Source organism: Carassius gibelio, chromosome A9, assembly GCF_023724105.1.
Source record: "Carassius gibelio isolate Cgi1373 ecotype wild population from Czech Republic chromosome A9, carGib1.2-hapl.c, whole genome shotgun sequence".
Lineage (NCBI taxonomy): Eukaryota > Metazoa > Chordata > Actinopteri > Cypriniformes > Cyprinidae > Carassius > Carassius gibelio.
Genome location: NC_068379.1, coordinates 27099137 through 27118993, shown reverse-complemented (window position 1 = coordinate 27118993; position 19857 = coordinate 27099137). Strand labels below are relative to the sequence as shown.

At 35.5% G+C, this 19857-nt stretch overlaps 1 protein-coding gene across 5 annotated transcripts in view; it reads left to right on the top strand.

Annotated features, from left to right (window-relative positions):
* Nucleotides 1-19857, top strand: part of LOC128020287 (growth factor receptor-bound protein 14-like) — a 66536-nt gene that overhangs the window by 34550 nt on the left and 12129 nt on the right. For 3 of the 5 annotated variants that reach the window (XM_052607129.1, XM_052607128.1, XM_052607130.1), the window contains 2 exons: nt 14903-15059; nt 17803-17924. In XM_052607129.1, coding sequence (XP_052463089.1) covers nt 14903-15059; nt 17803-17924 — 279 coding nt within the window. Of the gene's footprint in view, nt 1-5395; nt 5795-13078; nt 13579-14902; nt 15060-17802; nt 17925-19857 lie in introns of those variants that run through there. The other 2 variants (XM_052607132.1, XM_052607131.1) reach the window with 2 other exon arrangements.

The following is a 19857-nucleotide window of genomic DNA, read 5'->3' as shown; positions in this document are numbered from 1 at the left end:
ATCCTAAGTATTCAGACCCTTTGCTGTGACACTCATATATTTAACTCAGGTGCTGTCCATTTCTTCTGATCATCCTTGAGATGGTTCTACACCTTCATTTGAGTCGGATGAAATGAAATTTCTAAATGCTCTTGACAGCAAATAATTCACCATAGAAAACACATTGTGATTGGCACAAACCATGTTTATTTTCCCTTCAAGTGTACCCGAATAAACCATAATCTGGGTTATTGTGGTTGTTTTTCTTAGTAATTTTGTGCATGGTATTTGAGCGTTGAGGGCATGTCACACAACTACACTACTTCAGAGTGTGATTGGATATTTGTCACAAACAAAAGATAGGAAAGGCATTTTGTCCTCCCATAAATATTTTTATTTGATTTTATTTGTTTTAAAGATATGTGGTCCATGTTTGTGCTCATATTTTATTTTATTTTATAAATATTAAATGTTATTTTATTTGTGGCTAACAGGAATTAAAGTGGTGCTTATGATGGATTTTAAAAGGTTAGTTAAGCCAAAAATGAAAATTATGTCATTTATGACTCACCCTCATGTCGTTCCAAACCCGTAAGACCTCCATTTATGTTCTGAACACAGTTTAAGATATTATAGATTTAGTCCGAGAGCTCTCAGTCCCTCCATTGAAGCTGTGTGTACGGTCTACTGTCCATGTCTAGAAAGGTAAGAAAAACATCATCAAAGTAGTCCATGTGACATCAGAGGGTCCGTTAGAATTTGTTGAAGCATCGAAAATACATTTTGGTCCAAAAATAACAAAAATTACGACTTTATTCAGCATTGTCTTCTCTTCCATGTCTGTTGTGAGAGAGTTCAAAACACTGCAGTTTAGTTATATCTGGTTCGCGAAAGAATCATCTGATTTAACGGTTCTTCTTGAACAAGTTCACCAAATCGAACTTGTTTGAAAAGGCTCGCATCTCCAATAAGCATTAATCCACAAATTACTTAACTTATTCACTTTTTTTACATGGCTGACACTCCCTCTGAGTTAAAACAAACCAATATCCCGGAGTAATTCATTGACTCAAACAGACTGAACTCCTGTGAAGAGAGAACTGAAGATGAACACCGAGCCAGATAACGAACAATAGACTGACTCTTTCTCGAGTCAAACCAGTTGGGTGAACTATCCCTTTAAGTGGGTAGTTTGGCAGATGGGCCATATTTAAGCATAAAAATAATTTATGTTAGGGTTTTTTAATTTCCTTTTTTTTGCAAAATAGTGTAGATTATAATATTAGCCATATTAATGATTATAAATAAATAAATGTATTTATTGATTATCAGTTTCAGCCAGACTGTCAATATCAGTGCACTCCTAATTCATACAACACAGGCCTCATAAACGCTCCAGGTTTCCAGTGTTTTTTTTTAGTCGTGTATGCTCATGTTATCTGAGACCTCCCTCTTTCCTTCTCCAACAGTGAGTTTTGTGTTCTTGTCAGCTGTAATGTCTGTTTTGGCTTTTGTTTCATGTTTTGGGATTTGTTTCTTGTTCACTGTTTTCATGTCTCTTATTTTGTAGTTTGATTCATGCCGTTTGTGTCATGCTTCCCTTGCCCTCATGTATCTCTGTCTTGTGCATGTGTCATGTTCTCATTGGCTATTGTCTTGTATTGTGATTTATCAGTTCTGTTAGTTCATTGGTTGTTTTAGTCATGTGCCTTGTTCCCCATTGGTTTGTTCTTGTCATGTGACCCTTATTGTTGTATAAGTAGTCATGTTTTTGCCATTTGTACCTTGTCGTGTATTAATGTATGTAACCTGCTGTCGGTAAGTCAAGTCCGTTCAAGTCAAGTCAAGTCCGTGGTTCTGGTTTGGATGTTTTGAATTTCACTGTAAATAAACTGCACTTGGGTTCATCTACGCTCGCCTTCAGTGGACTGATCGTTACATGAGAAATCTGCTTCCTTCACAATGAGATCCTTTCCGCCTACAGAAATATCAAAGTTTTACACAGATCAGATTTCAGACAGAAGGTGCCGTGCACAACTTCATATGAGGCTGGGAAGTGCATGACAGACCTTTCTATCAACTCATGAATTCCATCAGACTTTCCCACCCTGGGAAGTTGATGTGATTTCTTAAGCGTTTGCGATTATCTGCACTAATATTCCCTGATGACCTTTGGCTCACCTTTAGCTTGTGTGTTGCAAGAAAGCTGACTGATCATTAGCCTCTCGATGCTGTCAGCTAAACGAAAATGGATTAAAGCAAGAGACGGATATCTTTTTTTTTTTTTTTTTTTTTTTTTTTTTTTAATTCCAGTGAAACTTCTTTATTATTACTTAAACATCTAATTCATCCACAGATAGCGGTTTATATAACACTCCTATATGTAAAACATGATTTAAAGAGCCACACAGATGGGAAATCAAAAATTACCTGTATTGCAGTGTATGATGTAGCTGTCCATCAGTGTAAACAATGTGCAAAGTAATTAAACCAAAAAGTACACGATTTATAAAGTTATTGGCTTCTAAAGCAAGGAGTCGACTCTGAATCGCTGAAACGAGTCGTTATAGATTTCAAATCTTTTGCCCATCTCTATGTACGTCACTAGGAACACTTTGCATAATAATCTCCGCCTACTGTGTTGGGAGAAACGGAACTCTGACCTGCCCCACCCCCTCACACAGACGCTCTGGTTGGTGTGATAGCATCATGTCGAGGAGACGGTGTGTTTTTAATTGTAAAGGCAAGTTTGTTTTATTTTTATTGCCAAAGAATGAAGATCAGAAGAACCAATGGCTAAAATTCATTTTTACCACAATACCAGAGCAGTACAACAAATCCCTTTTGTTGTGTTCACAACATTTCACTGATGACTGCTTTTCTAATCTCGGTGAGTACAAGGCGTGATTTTCAAAGCGTTTGGCCATAAAAGATGGTTCATTACCAACTTTATTTAGACCAACAAGCATCTCCAAATCACAACGCGAAGTATGATTATGAAGTTATGTGTTTGTTTTCTCCCGAGCGTCTTATCAGTATGTGTGCTGTCTGCAGCCTGTCTGCGCTGATCTTCATTTACAAAAACGTCATTAAAATGAAGTGTAACTTCGTGAATACTCAACGAAGAGACATGAGAGAGATATCTATAGAAAGCTTGGCATGTCTACTTTTAAACTAAACAAGTGCCAGATATTCTGTGATAAAGTAATCTATATGAAAACAATGCGATGTCCGTTTTTCATGTCTCCCTTCATTATATCTAATGTGACCACGCCCCCGTGCTGAACGCACTATTCAGATTCAAACTGAAGCGCGCGGCTTGAATACGGAACAACCAATCAAAACTGACTATGTTAGTTGACCAATCAGAACACAGTATGCTACCGAAAGGTGGGGTTTAAGGAAACTGAATCTTTTGAACAGCTTTGCGCGAACCGTTTGGGGATCTCTGAGAATTGAGGTAATTTTAAAATGATATTTTGACAAAATGACAATGTTTTTTAACCTTGGGTGGATTTAAACCTATTGTACAGGACTTATAAACAGTGATAGGAAGCTTAGAATTTTCATCTTACTGGCTCTTTAAACCTTTCATTCCTTCAGGTAGAAAGAAAAGGTGAGAATCAGCTTCAATAATGAACTCGAAATAGCGTAGCTTGTCAGTGAGCTACGGCTCTGTGTATTAACTGCTGCCCCATTTGAAAACCATTTGAAAGCAGGTGATGGGGGTTTACCACTAATCACAGAACCAGCTTTACTGACAAGATGCACATGATCATATTGTTTGATATATCATCCAGCCCTAGTGGCCAGCCTAAGGCACACCTGTGGCCTGTACCATGAAGCTGGATTAGCTGGCTGGCCAGGTAAATTTCAGGTCGATTTGCACCAATCCTGGGTTTTAGGTGCCATGTAAGTGGCTTGGCTTTTAGCAGCATTCATTGCCATAGTAACTTACACTCAACTGCTAACCTGCTCCGGGGCAGGTTATGTTCTGGTTTAAAGATCTCAAACTGAAGGTGGACCAATCAGATGTGAGGAAAGTGACACATGTCTGACACAATGATTTATATAATTATTATGATTCATATTATTATTATTATTTATCTATTACACACAAGCAATTTTAGTTTAACAGTTATTATAAATCATTTATTTTAAATAAATATTAATGTATACAGATCATATAATATAAATAAAATGTGGTATCAATAGATTGCACTGTTTAAAAAAAAATAATCTGACCTTACATGTTCGAGTCTCTATCACTATATATTTTCAAATGTATAAACTAACGTAACAAGTTTCACTTGTCACTGCACTGATAGAGCAAGATAATTTATTTTATTTGTCCTCCTCCATGTTTCATATAACGTTTAAGTTTGTTATATTATTCAATCTTTTAACCTTTAGAAAAACCTTTAACTTTTTGTTTTGAGTCTCGTTGGTCTCTCGAAAGAAGTAAATCAAACTTGCTCTGTGTTGCAAGGCTCGTGATTGGCTGTTCGCCAGTGATGTCACACATTCACGTGCACCTGCTCCACAAGCTCAGGATCAAAGCCTGAGTTGACAAAGAAAGTTGTTTAACAACATCATGGTACCATCAAAGCCGGATTGGAGAGGTTTGGTTTTGTCAACTCAAAACTAATCCTGTAACTCTGAATTTGTTCAGCTACCATCATGGTAGAGGCTCCTGTGCAATAATAATGCTGTCTAATCAGCGTCTTGATATGTAACACCTGTGAGGATTATCTCAGCAAAGAGGTGTTCTCTAACAGATTTCTCAGATTTATTTATTTATTAGTCTTTCAAAGTAGCCTTATTAGTTTTAAATAGATTTATTTGTTTCACTTAGTTGCTTAGTTACTTACTAGTCTTTCAAATTAGCTCCAGTTGTTTTAATTTAATTCTCATTTGTTTGTTTGTTTACTAGACTTTCAGATTAGCGCCAATTGTTTTAATTAGATTCTCATTTATTTATTTACTTACTAGTGTTTCAAATTAGCTCCAGTTGCTAGTTTGTTTGCTGTACTTTGATCTGGATCTGAATTTGACCTGTGTCATGAAATCAGTTTATTAAAATTTAGTTCACAGAAAGAAGAAAACATCTTCCATGTCCTGATGAGGATATTTATGTGAAAGAAGTTGTGTTTGGCGTCTGATTAGGAGTGTGAATCAATGCGTCCTCTCAGCGGGGGATTTCTGCGCTCTAAAAGCGTGCTGCCCTGAAGGCCCTCAGTTAACCCTGCAAAACTAGGGTTGTAATGTGACCAAATAACTAAATATTCACAAAGCCAAAAATAGTTTTTGCCATTCTCAGCTCTTTAATGAGAGACGCTCTGCAGTACAGATCACATCATTCACTTTTCGAGGGAAGTCTAAGGGTTTGCTGTGAGATAATGTTAGTTTTCCCTGACCTCCCTGATGTTCTAACTATACTTCTTTAAATGGATATTTTACAAGGAGTTTTTATTAGAATAGGGAGCTTTTTTTTTGCAGGGAAAAAAAACACTGATCGAGTTCCCAAGGCCATAGAAGGATGAGTCTAGAGGAGGACGCATCTCACGCCGAGTCTCACACGGACGTCGTCCCTGGAAGGAAGACAGACTCCAGAGTCTTATCATAGATTTAAAAGAGCAGACATTAACGTTTGATAACTTCTCGGCTACAGCTGTTTATTAGCAACAAACGTCACTCATAGAAACGGCAGATCTGAAGGTGTACAGAAGAGATCCGGGCTGAGGACAACAGTATGAATTTCCACGCCAGAAGAGTCACGCTGCCTACTATCACACCTCTCTGCCTGTCAAAAAGGGTATGAACGTTTAATATTTATGTTTTATTTTTAACAAAAACATAACTTTTAATGGTTATGGGAGAGGTTTTAGAGATTTTTGACTTGGCTGAACATTAACATTCTCTATTTTCTCAGTTGTGCGACTGCAAATTCCAATAGAGCAACTGTTTGTCTCTTTTCTGGCTTTATTTCCTCCTCTCTTGGAGCTGTGAAGGGGGAATAAAGCAAAACAAAATCTCAGTTGGTCATCTGATCATCAATTATAATTTCCTGTTGCATATGAATAGCTGAACATTTCAAGTGAAAAAAGTTTGTAAACATTTGAAAGTATTTCTTTCTCATTTTGTTCAAAAGCAAATTACATTTATTTTAATATAATATAGAATATAATAATTTATGTATTTATATAATATATTTATTTTTTATATTTTATGTGTAAGTACAATTAATAGTAGTAGTAATATTAATGTCCATCATTTGGGTATGTGTGTGTATATATATATAAATAAACTCATATTTTATATATAATAGAAATGTAATTAATAATATTATTGTTTCAAAAATTAATGAATGTATCAAATTTTTTTTTTTTTTATAAAATTGAGATCATAAAGTTGATTGAAGAATGTCCAGCTTGTGTGAAGCTGGAATCTATACAAAGTAGCAGCTCGGATAGAAAGACATTTTCATTGTATTATGTTTCAAACAAGCAGGTATGTCCAAACTTTAGATTGGTTATGTATTTCCCCTGCTAATTCATTCAGCTATTCAGACTTGGTTTTTGATTACGTTGCATTTATTTACAAAGCTTTTGCTGTCTATCTTAGTGTTAGTGTGGCAACATTCTTTAGCAAATCACTTTTGCAGAAAATAGTTTGTTTTATATGAACACAAATCATTTCTCTTTTTCATGTGAAACATAGAGCAGCGTTCAAGCAATTCTAAACACCTGTGAATGTCACTGGCAGGGAATTCTGATCTCCTCGTCAATGTTGTCATCACTGTTTCCACTGCCAAAAGACACACTATCGGCACTCATTCAGACGGGCTAATACTCCACTGATTTGAGTTAAACAATGGCCTGACTGTAGTGTGCTGCCCTAAATCCTGCAAATCTGACAGCTTGTGGAAAAACTTGTCTGGAAGTGCTTTTGGAAAAGCTGTGATGATAAAATGACATTTGTGCGCGAGCTGAGGAAAGGTCAAGCACAATGCTGGAGGTTTATTAACATGCTGTGAGCAGCTCTCTGAAAGTCTTCACATGCATGATTGTGGAGTGGAATAGTTTGGTAGCTCACGTGATACTTGCCAAGTATGTTACTTAGGGATTTGTGTTTAAATGCACTTCTAGCACAAATGAAAGGGTTTACATTTTAACTCCTCAAAAATTTAACCTCCTTAAAAGGTTTAAAGGGGTCTTATGATGCAATTTCAAGTTTTCCTTTCTCTTTGGAGTGATACAAGCTGTTTGTGAATAGATAAGATTCCTAAAGTTGCAAAGACTAAAGTCTTAAACTCAGATAGATATTCTTTATAAAATGTAAGACTCGTCCACACCCTCCTGAAACGCCTCGTTTAAACATTCCCCCACATGTCTACATCACTGTGTGGAAAGACACCGTCCAAATGTGTACGCAAACAAAGAATAGTACAGCAAAAAATTGGAAATTTGCTGAATATTGTCCTCTGGCCATCCAAGATGTGGATGAGTTTGTTTATTCAGATTTGGAGAAATTTAACATTTCATCACTTGCTCAGCAAGTGCGGAAGTCACGGCCTAGAGGTTAGAGAGTTTGACACCTAACCCTAGGGTTGTGGGTTTGTATCTTGGGCCGGCAACAACACGACTTATGTGCCCTTGGGCAAGGCGTCGAACCCCCAACTGCTCCCCTGGGCTGCTAAGTGTGTGTGCGTGCGTGCGCGTGCGTGCGCGTGCGTGCGCGTGCATGCGCGTGCGTGCGTGTGTGTGTGTGTGTGTGTGCGTGTGTGCACGTGCACACTTTGGATGGGTTAAATGAAGAGCATGAACTCTGAGTATAGGTCACCATACTTGGCTGAATGTCACGTCAGTGGATGCTCTATAGTGAATGGGTGCCATCAAAATGAGTCCAAACAGCTGATAAAAACATCACAATAATCCACAAGACTCTAGTCCATAAATGAATGTTTCGTTACATGAAAAGCTGCGGTGTTTGTAAGAAACCAATTCATTAAGACGTCTTAAACTTCAAACCATTATTTGCTGCTAAAATACTTAAAAATTTCCCAGGAAACAAATTTGTACCGATCAAGCACCGATGTGAGAGGACAACATGGGGTGGACTTTCACTGGAAGAAGTGTTATTATGGATTATGAACTGGTATTTTGGCCGGACACAACATTTTGAAGATAGGAACGTCTTAATGGACTTGTTTCTTACAAAAACAGATTTTGGCTTCACAAGATGTTAATTGATGGACTGGAGTGGTGTGGATTTTTGTAGTGTTTTTATCAGTAGTAGGACTCTCATTCTGATGGCACCCATTCACTGCAGAGGATCCATTGGTGAGCAAGTGATGTAATGCTACATCTTGAATGGCCTGACGGGAAGTACATTTCCAACAAATTTAAATTTTGCCTTGTTCTTTAAACAAGACAAATGTACGTGCACACTTTACATCCCATGAGCGAGGTTACCCTTTATTTAAAGACATTTCGATATTAAATTTTTTATATTTTGTCATTAGTTACAGTGGCATGTTGATGGGATCTTGAGATCTGATTGGTTGGAGTCGGGAAGACAGTATATGGACAATACTCTGTGACTTTCAGTTTCATTTTTAAAAGATGAATTATTTTTGTCATGCTGACTTTTAAACACTCTCTTGATTCAATTCTCAACTCAATTCACATTTATTTGTGTTGTGCTTTTCACGATACAAATCGTTGCAAAACAGCTTTGTAGAAAATAAGAATTCCTTCATTATTTTTAGGAATAGCATTGTCCTTATGGCAGATATGTACAGTAAAAATCAAGCAGCTCACTTGCATATATTTGAACTCTGCTTAACTTTGTTGCATTTCCAAAGATCGCTGTCACTTATGTTGCCTTAATAGCAAACTGTCAGAGAAAATTTATAATTTCTGGTACTTTTGCACTGCAAACCGGTGTCAATACACCTTGCAAACTATATATACATCAGTGTTATTTTAGTATAATTGAGATACTGTTACAGTATTCATTAATATTTTAAATTCATTTTTTTATTTAAGTGTAGTTAAATTTTTAGTAATTTCATTTGGGTTTGTGGTCTTTTTTTTTAGTAGTTGTAGTTTTTGATATAAAGTGATTTTATATCTAACATTTCATGTATGTAAATAAATGAGAATAGTGAAAATTAAATATATTTACCTGTAAATCCACCAGAAAAGGAAAAGTTTAGTAAATGTGTGAATTAACTGATAGTAATGAGATAAACTGGCATGGATGGATGATGGATGATGGATGGAAGGAACACGAGGTAGATGTAAAACACTGTGTTTCTGATAGTGCTGCAGCTGTGGAAGAGCAGTTCAAGGTTGGTGAAGCGGTCTTTATGTTCCCGTCCTTGAGTCTTGTGCTGTCTTAAGTTGTGTCACAATATTTATGAGTTAAGGGCACATGAATCACCTCACAGTCACAATTGGTAGGATGAAACGCATGTTTAAATATGAGGTAAACCCAGGAAAGGTTACATCATATTTAAAATGCAAATTTCTAAGGTCTCTAAATCAGCATGATCAAAACTGTCCTGAAAACCTGTTGTACACAATCTACTACATGCCTTCTGTCATCATTCTGATGGATAGTTCAAATGCTTTTACAGTGAATAAATGCAGACCTCTTTAAAGCAAACCAAACAGGTGTGAAAAGAGTTATACGGTGCTGCTTTTAGTTTTTTTTTTTTTATGTAAACATGCATTAGATGGACCTCTTCAAGTGCTGCACTTGTGTCTTTCATCTTTTGCATTTTCTACCACTTGAGTCAACTTAAAAATAGTTCAAGAAGAATTCACAACTTTGAGTCTGTGGTGTCTTGTTTATAATGTGTTCGGTGTTACAGTATTATTGTGAATATAATTTAATATAATATTATTGTGAATAGTCAATAACAATAATAAAAATATTGTGCTAGATTAATGGAAAGTGAACTGACACAGATCTGAGCATATGGATCTCTCTGCTGTGAATGGGTGCCGTCAGAATGAGAGTCCAAACAGCTGATAAAAACATCACAATAATCCACATCACTCCAGTCCATCTGTTACGATGGAGGGTCAGAGACGTTCGGATCCAATTGCCGTATTTATTTAGAGAATGATCAGACAGGCAGAAATCAGGAATGGCGTCAGGGATAACCAGAATCATAAACCATAACAAGCAGAGGTCAGGGCAGGCAGCACAGAATCAGAGTCAGAATACACAAGCCATAGGTCAGACACGGAAGAACAAACAAAGGGAAAATGCTTGGAAATGCTAGACGATGCTAAACAAGACTTCGCAAAGAGTTGGCGTGAGTGTGCTGCTTGTATGGGTGTGTGTGTGTGTGTATTAGCTGCAGGTGTGTAATCAGATGCAGGTGTGTGTGTGCAATCAGTCCCAGGAATGAGGCAGGATGGGAAATGGAGTTTGAATGAGTCCTGAGTGAGTCGTGAGTGGAGTGCCCTCTACTGAAGCTCACAGGTACTCCAGCTAGAGACACCATCAGTTATAGTCTTGTGATGTTAAAAGCTGCATGTTTATAGGAAACAAATCCATCATTAAGATGTTTTTAACTTCAAATCATTATTTACGGATAAAATACATTAACCATGATAACCCTTCTTCCGGTGGAAAAAGTAATCTCATCTGAATCAGGAGAGAAATCTGCACAAATAAAGCACTGTTTACAAGCAAAAACCATCCTAAACAGTTCTCAACACACATGTGTGTGGTTTTTCAGTCATTCTGAATTATGGACTGCTATTTTGTCCAGAAGCAATGGTTTTAAGTTAAAAACATCTTAATAACTAATTTGTTTATTCCAAACATGCAGTTTTTCACTTCACAAGACATTAACTGATGGACTGGAGTGATGTGGATTACCTCTGGATTATTGTAATATTTTAATAAGCTGTTTGGACTCTCATTGATGAGCAAGTGATGGAATGCTACTTTTCTACAAATCTGTTCTGATGCAGAAACAAACTCATCTACATCTCGGATGGCCTGAGGGTGAGTGAATTCTTAGCAGATGTTAATTTTGGGGTGAACTATTCCTTTAAATGGGTCTGAGTTTCTTTTAAAATATGGGGAAGTTGTGGCCTAATGGTTAGAGATTTGGGCTTGTAATCCAAAGTTTGTGAGTTCGAGTCTTGGGTCGGCAGGAATTGTGGGTGGGGGGAGTGAATGGACAGGCAACAAACCCCCAGAATAAATGGCTGCTCACTGCTCCGGGTGTGTGTTCACAGTGTGTGTGTTCACTGCTGTGTGTGTGCACTTTGCATGGGTTAAATGCAGAGCACGAATTCTGAGTATGGCTCACAGTACATGGCTGTATATCATGTCACTTTCAAAATATCCAGCAGATTTTTCCAGTGTATTTAAAGCACATTTCCTCTAGTAATGCACTGTTCTGGCCACTCTTCAACTTTACTATTCATTATAACTTTAAGGACTGTTTATTTACTCTGATAAGGGAGCAGCGAGAATCCTGCTCATTTTACTACCTTGAGACTTTAACAGGTTAGGTCTAGTAAATCCTTGTCTGGGGGATTTATAAAGCTGGTCCTAGCGAGCGGGTTTCCTCCTCCTCTGTCTTTTTTGTGTCTTGTAGGTCCCTTTTACTGATTAAAGAGTGAACCGTTTACCTCATTTGAAGATGATGTCACTGTGGGAGGCTGTGATTGGCTGAAAGGCTTGCTAACCCCGGCCCTGCTGGGGAGCACTGACCTCCTTTTCCTCTTTGAAAGAGGACTGGCGTGTTCTTCCTATAGCAGCCTGCCTTTCACACACACTCCATCAACCCCCGTCTCGCTCGGCCCATATACCTTACAGGGTCATTCCTGCTCTGCAGACCCTTTTAACTCTGTAACTTTGAAGAAATGCATATGCTTGTCTGGTAATTTAAGGAGGAATTTCAATAAAAGTATAAATGAGACTTTATGAAATGAGACAATTGTTTACATAATGACAAGACAATTATCAGAATGCTCATTAAGAACTAAAGCTTTTACCTAGCTTCTGATATTTTGAAATTATCAAGAGGATTTGTATAATTTGATCAGACAGGGTGGAGTATCTTATTGATGGTTTTGCTGTTGTTTTCCCACCAGAATGATGTCATTTCTTGGGAAATTATGTCATTTAGGAACTGGCGTCTGTTAGTTAAAATGATTTTTACAATTGACATACAGAATGGAAAGTGGGGAAAGGGAAAAATGAATCCCTGTGTTCAGTGTACATCCAGTTCTGTCAATATGTATTTACCTTTATGTAGATCCAAACCTTTATGTTTTTTTTTTTTTTCTGCAGCTCTGCATTGATTGGGACTCCATAAAAGACAAAGAAGCACCTTAAAATGTGGCTTGTGTGCTTTATTCCAAGTCTTTTTAAAATTAATTTAAATTAAGACTTTAGAAATTAATTACTGAAAACCTTCTCCTCTTTGTTGCAATACATGCATTTATTATTTTTTTTATCTAAACATATCTTAATGAAGAGCTACAGCAACAGTTTTGTTATCATTAAGTTAACCTAAAACCATTGAACTGAAATAAAGCTGAAATAAAGTAAAATATGAATAGATTATCATGTAAAAAAATAACACAAATTTGACTTATTTTGTGCCAAAATTGCAAGTAAAAATACAAATAAAGCTAAATAGAAAAAAAGACAAAAGTACATAGCCAAATTATTAAAACTAAAATCGGTTGAAAACTGAACGTCAAAATTTAAGCTAATTCAGGATAGTAATAAATATTATTAGCCTAATATATAAATAATACTAAAATAACACTTCACAACAAAGGGGGCGAAATTCCTTTCAGGTTTGAAAAGCCATTTTAAAATATGAACATCTAAATATGAACATAGATATAAATAAATTAAAGCTAGTTCAGAGTATCACATAATACTATAATGTATATAATTAATATTAAAATAGCAATGTACAGCGTACAGGTTTGAAATGACACAGGGGTGAGTAAATAATTAAATAATTTATTTGTTGCATGCACTGTACCTGTAATGTTGGGATTAAATTGAACAAACGAATATGATTTTATTACACACATGGTGAGGACACGTGAACATATACTGCATATCAGAAGTGACATTAACTCTCTTGCTCTCTGTTTCCTTTCACCTTTCAGTCGGGGTTGACCCGTCGGGTCTTGTGTTTAGCCAGCGGTTTCTGGCTGGGATTTATGTGAAGGGCAGGGGCCTGTTAAGACTGTGTGAATAGGTAGGAGGGGCAAATCTTGTGACTTTTCTGCCTCCCTCCCCCTCTGGTGTGTGTGTGCAGGGGGCAGACGAGCGGGACTCACCCCCGCCGTGTAAACAGTGACAGGTGATTGGACAGAACCATGGTGACATGCAGCAGCGGAGGCTGCACTGAGCCGCTCTCTAATTACCTCATTTGAGCTCGGCTGCAGACAGAGAGAGGAAGCTCACTGCTCCCCGGCAGATTATTGCGTTTATGTTTTATGTTCACTCAACTCTTGAGAAATGCTGTGCACTCAGCCCTATATAAGCTCCCGAGCTTGTCCCAAATCACAGCCCTGCCTGCCGCCTAGAACCGGGGTAAGTAGCTTTGAAATACCAGTTTATGAGTGCTTTTCTTGTATGCGTGCGAGTGAGATCGATGCGATCTGTTGGCTGCTCGAGAGCGGTTTGAGCAGATAAATGAAACTCTAACAGCCTTAAAACAAGGTTTCAGAGATGATATTGAGTTCTCCAGCCTGTAGGTTTTCTGCATATGAGGTGTAGCATGAAAGGCAACATTCATGACTTCTCTGCTGCACAGGCTGTCTGCACTTTGAATGAACGGGTTGTTGCATACTGTATATAGGACATGAAGTGAAATTTGGTTCTTATGGGACATAAAAGGAGTGTCACTGTATCTGATATAAACTTGATTCTTCATTTGCATGTAAAAAATGTGATTGTGTTCAATATAGCATAGCATTCTGCTTTTCTGTTGCTGCAGTATGTAATGCGTATACTGTACATAATACGTGATTTTTTTTTCAGACCTACAGTACTAGACATACAGTACTAAAATGTTCAATATTCAACAGTGTGCCACTGTAACCCACAATGCAGTGCACTTGATTTGAGCTTCTGTTTTCCATTTAATGAATGTACCCTAAGTAATGTCAGCATTTTTAAGCAGCATCCTGCTTAAAATTAATTTACGCAATTGAGTAAAAAAAATCTTATATATATATATATATATATATATATATATATATATATATATATATATATATATATATATATATATATATATATATATATATTACAGTTACAAAATAACTAATATATTACAGTTACAAAGTTTGGGGTAAATAATATTTAATTTTTTAAAGAAATAAATACTTTGTCAGCAAGGAGGCATGAAATCAATCAAAAGTGACAGTAAAGACATATATTTTGTCATAAGCCATTTGTGTTGAAGTTACATGCTGTTCTTTAAAAAAAAAAGAGTCATCACAGTTTCAGCAAAAATATAAGAAATGTTTCTTGAGCGGCAAATCTGCATATTAGAATGATTTCTGAAGATCATGTGACACTGAAGACTGGAGTAATGCGCATCACAGGAATAAATTACAGACAAAAAATATATATTTAAATAGAAAACAGTTATTTGAAATTGTAAATTTTTTTTAAAAGATTACTGATTTTCCTTTTTTTTTTTTTTCTTTTTTTTTTATAAATGCAGCCTTGGTTAGCAGAAGAGACTTCCTTTCAAAAAGATTTAGAAAACTTTATCAGCTTTATTTTTATTTTTTTCTGTTTGTATGTATTAAGCTAGTTAGTTAGTATGTAGGCAGTCTGATAGTTTTCAATTGTGAATGCAGCCAAAGCCTCTTTCTGGTCTCATTTATTCATTACTGTGTTGCAGGTAATCAAAGTGTACAGTGAAGACAACACCAGCCGTGCAGTGGAGGTGCCCAGTGACATCACCGCCCGGGACATATGCCAGCTGTTCATCCTGAAGAACCACTGCATTGATGACCACAGCTGGACCCTGTTTGAGCAGATCCCACATCTGAGTATAGGTAAGCAAGTCCAAAATACAGTGAAAAACCACAACAAATGGGAACACAGAATACTTTTGCTGCATTGTCACCGAATACAATACAGTCACATATAAAGAGTATATGAAAAAATGTAATAATCAATTTAAACTGATTATTATAAGGAGGATGTGCATTCTAAAGAAGCAGTATTTATGTAGGCTATAGGTTTTCTGAAGCATGCTTTTCTTTAAAAAAATTGTCATCCAACCCAGTGTTATTTTAGTATTATTTATATACTAAAAAAGTAATTTCAGTATTAATATTTTGAATAATTTGTATATCTTTAATTAAAACTTTTAGAAATTTGACTTTAAGCATTTGTCGTTTTTATTCATTGTTTATTATTACCTCATTGTTATATTAATTTCTATTTGAATTGATGTTTATTTCCTTTCTAGTTTTAGTGATTGTAGTACTTGAACTATATATATATAATATATATATATATATATATATATATATATATATATATATATATATATATATATATATATATATATATATATATATATATATATATATATTATATATATATATATATATATTTATATATATATATATATATTTATATATATATATATATTTATATATTTATATATATATATATATTTATATATATATATATATATATATATATATATATATATATATATATATTAGATGAAAAACTTAAAAACGTATGAAATATGAAAAATTTTATATATTATATATATATAGATAGATAAATAGATAGATAGATAGATAGATAGATATATTTATATAGATATATGATCGAAGTAGAAATACTCTTTCACTGAAAACAATGACATGATCAATAAGTCATCACAGTGTATTTTTAATAAATTTATCTTATCAAAATAATTTCAACATTTAAGTTTAGCTTGATTTTTAAAGTCAGTTTAATCTAATTAACTTGTACAGTTAGTTTGATTAGTTGATTTTCTTGATTAAAGCAATCTACATTTTTAAGTTGGTAGAAGTAGGTGGACATTTGTAGCGTACTTTTAATTAAGTTTTTTAACTAAAATGACTGTTAATTAAATCAGATGTGGGATATTCCTACTTTGATATCTCTGACTTTAAAAACATAAAACCATTAAAAAGAATAAAATAATAATAATTTGTTACTTGACTTCGACATTTTCATTTAGTTTATAGTTTGTATTTAAAGTACTGAAATAACAAACTTATATACATACTATATATATATATAGACATATTTAAAAAAAAATGACAAAAAGCAGAAGCAGAAAATATGAAAATAAAGTGTAATTTAAAATATTAAGAAACACTATTGTATCTCAGTGATATGAAAATAACAGTGATGCACATAGTTGCTACATTTTGTTGTCATTCAGTTATCAACAAAGAATTACTAGCAGCAATATACGAAGAAAAAGTGATATGTAAAATTGCAACTTTTTGATACTTTTTATGACTAAAATGATGGTTAACTTGAAACGATTGTCTTTTAAACCATTATATAAATATTTACATATTTTCTAAATATCATCAAATACATAAATATTGACATATATTGAGTGTTTTCAAAAGGCTGAAAATATAGAGATGAAGTGAAACCTTGAATTGAAGAGAGATCATCAACAGCATGGAGATGATGTTTGGTCATAACCAATGCAAACAGCGTTATTGCAGTATTGCAGTGAAGATCTGTCCGTGCACTGCAGTAATGCTATGGGAATTCATTAGTATGAGATAACAGTAGTCAGACTCATCCAGATGGCTGCTTCTAAACAGTCCATTCAGTCATTAAACATGCATTTAGGATTGCAGGAGCTGAATAATATTAAAAGATAAAGTGCAATAACGAGCTCCCCCACACATAACTCTCATGACTGTTGAAGGTTGCTCATTATCAAGGCATAATATTTAAAAAGAGTGCTAATAATTAATCTGTCAAGCCCACGGTCCTGTATAATGGTAAAACTCAGAGCTGGAAACCCACGAGAGCAGTACAATCTCATACAATTAAACGGATAAGATGTGTTTAATGCTATGAAATGCTAGACAAGATAAAGAAATGTTAGACAGAAGTTGCTACTGTGCATAACTTGGAAAACATTAACACTATAAGTCTCTTGCTTACCAAAGTTTCATTTATTTGATCAAAGATACAGGGAAGAAAAAAAAACACTAATATTGTGAAATGTTATGTTTTCTACTGTAATATATTGTAAAATGTAATGTATTGCTCTGATCAAAGCTGAATTTTCAGCATCATTACTACAGTCTTCAGTGTCACACGATCCTTCAGAAATCATTTATTTTCAAGCATTTATTATTGTTATCAATGTTGAAAACAATTGTGCTGCTTCATATTTTTGTAGAAACTGTGATACTTCATTTCAGGATTTCTTTGATGAATAGAAAGTTTAAATGCATTGATTTGAAATAGAAATTCAAACCATAAGACTTTGTAAAACTCTAAGTGTCTTGACTGTTACTTTTGATTAATTTAATGCATCCTGTCTTTGTCCTCATAATCTTTTATCAAAATTGAATACTTCACTGTTCACGTTACAAAGTCCCAACCTACATTTTCTTCTGGTTAAATATCCACTTTTGATCACCTTACATTAGTCAAATAGGTTACACATTGAATTTTTTATGTTCTTGAATGCACATTTTTTGCTTTAGTGCACATGTATGTTTCATAAATTCATAAGCATGTACCAAACAATCTCTTGTTTGTGATTTGCAGAGAGAACCATAGAAGACCATGAGTCGGTTATAGAGGTTCAGTCCGGCTGGGGAATGGACTCACACTGCTGTCTGTACTTCAGGAAGAATTATGCCAAATACGAGTTCTTCAAAAAACCTCTTGTAAGTGTGTGTGTGTGTGTGTGTGTGTGTGTGTGTGTGTCGTGACAAAGGCTGCCATGCTAATGTATAATTGATTTGCTGAGGCTTAACCTAACATCCAGGTTACCTGTTCAAGGTCATTAAAGTTTGAAACAGAGGCACACAATAGGGCTCTTTAATTGAACCGGTTAAGAATTCAAGCTAATGCCTAAATAATAAAGTACGGATCACTAACTCTGTGAATTTCAAGGTCACAGATCCTAATACCAGATTTAACAAAGAGCCTTTAGGTGCTTTCTTTTATAGTTGATATAAAATGCTCCTAATACCTCACAGATGTCATTGTAATAGGTGTCACATAGATGAAATTGCAAGTCTCTATGACAAGTAAACCTATATATATGACACCGTTTTAGTTTTTTAATTCATCTGTATTTACTGAGATGGAAAAAGGATCACCCCCCCCCCCTTCTCAATGGCACACAAAGACATTTGAGTTTCAACTGTGATCAGCTGTGCACATTTTGATCAGTTCAGCATGAAAAGAGCTTTCCTGGAGCATTCCAGTCCTTGCTAGTGCAACTGAAGCAAACAGTCAACTATGGGTGGCAAGGCACTGTCAAAAGATCTCTGGGATAAAGCGGAAGTGGAAGGTCTTTGGTTCGACAGAGAGTCTGCCTGGATCAGGACGTTGTTTCAAACTGGATGAAAGATGGGGCAAAATACCGTCTTCTTGAGGAAAATCTGCTGCCATCTGCTAGAAAGCTTTTAATGGGAAGAAGGTTTACCTTCCAACATGACAATCACCCACAGCACACAGCAGAACTGAGCACACAGAGGTTGAAGAAGAAAAAGCTGAATGTCCTTGCAAGGCCTAGTTAGAGCCCAGACTTAAACCCCACTGAAAATCTGTGGAATGACTTGAAGACTGCAGTCTACAAACGGTTATCACCAAATTGAACTGAACTTGAGCAGTTCTGCTAAGAAGAGCTGGCACATACTGCAATGTTACTAGAAAAAAATCCCAACAGACTAAAGGCTGTAATTAAAACAAAAGGTGCCTTAACAAAATATCGATAGAAAGGGTGATTCCTTTTCCAACTGTAATTCCATTTTTCCTTGGATGGTAATACAGCTGAATAAAACAAAGACTGTCCATCTTCATTTCAGGCTGCAAAGGAACACCATGTGATTATTTTAATAATAATAATAATAATAATATAATATAATATATATATATGTATTTAATCGCGATTAATCACATTATTGTCTGCAATTAATCACATTATGCACAAAACTAATAATGCTTTTAAAATAAGTGTATTATGCTCTTTTTTAATTTAGAAGTAGGCCTACTTCTATATGAACAAAAGTGTAATATCATTTGGTTAGTGGGGTAGAGACTCGTGTGTGCGGGATGCGGGAGGATAATTAGGGTGTGCTCACACTAGGCAATCTTAACCATGCCGGAGCACGTTTGACCCTCAAAGCCCGGTTCATTTGACCCTGTTCAGCAGTTCCTGGTTCGGTTGGAAGAGGTGGGCAAGAGCGTGGTTCAGTTATATATAGATCAGTGAGTGTGAGCACTAACCGCACTGGAGCACAGATCTTCTGATACGTGCTGCATGATTGTGTGAATATTTATGAGCAGCAAAAGTGATAGATCTGTAGAGCAATATATTGTGAGAGGGCCGTGTGTTACTGTGTCCCATACAACTCAAAATAATAAACCATAAAGTGAACAAAACAATGCACTCCACTGCGTTGAGCGAGACAGCTTCTCTGCTGTCTTCATGTGCTATCAGAAACTTCCTATTTCCAACTTAACCTAATAAAGTCATGATTACGAGCTTGTTGCATTCTTTACTGTTAAAAATAACAGTGGACAGTGGTTTGTGAATGTTGATGCATAGCCTAAATAATTTGATCGAGAGCATCCCCTTCTGTGACCATG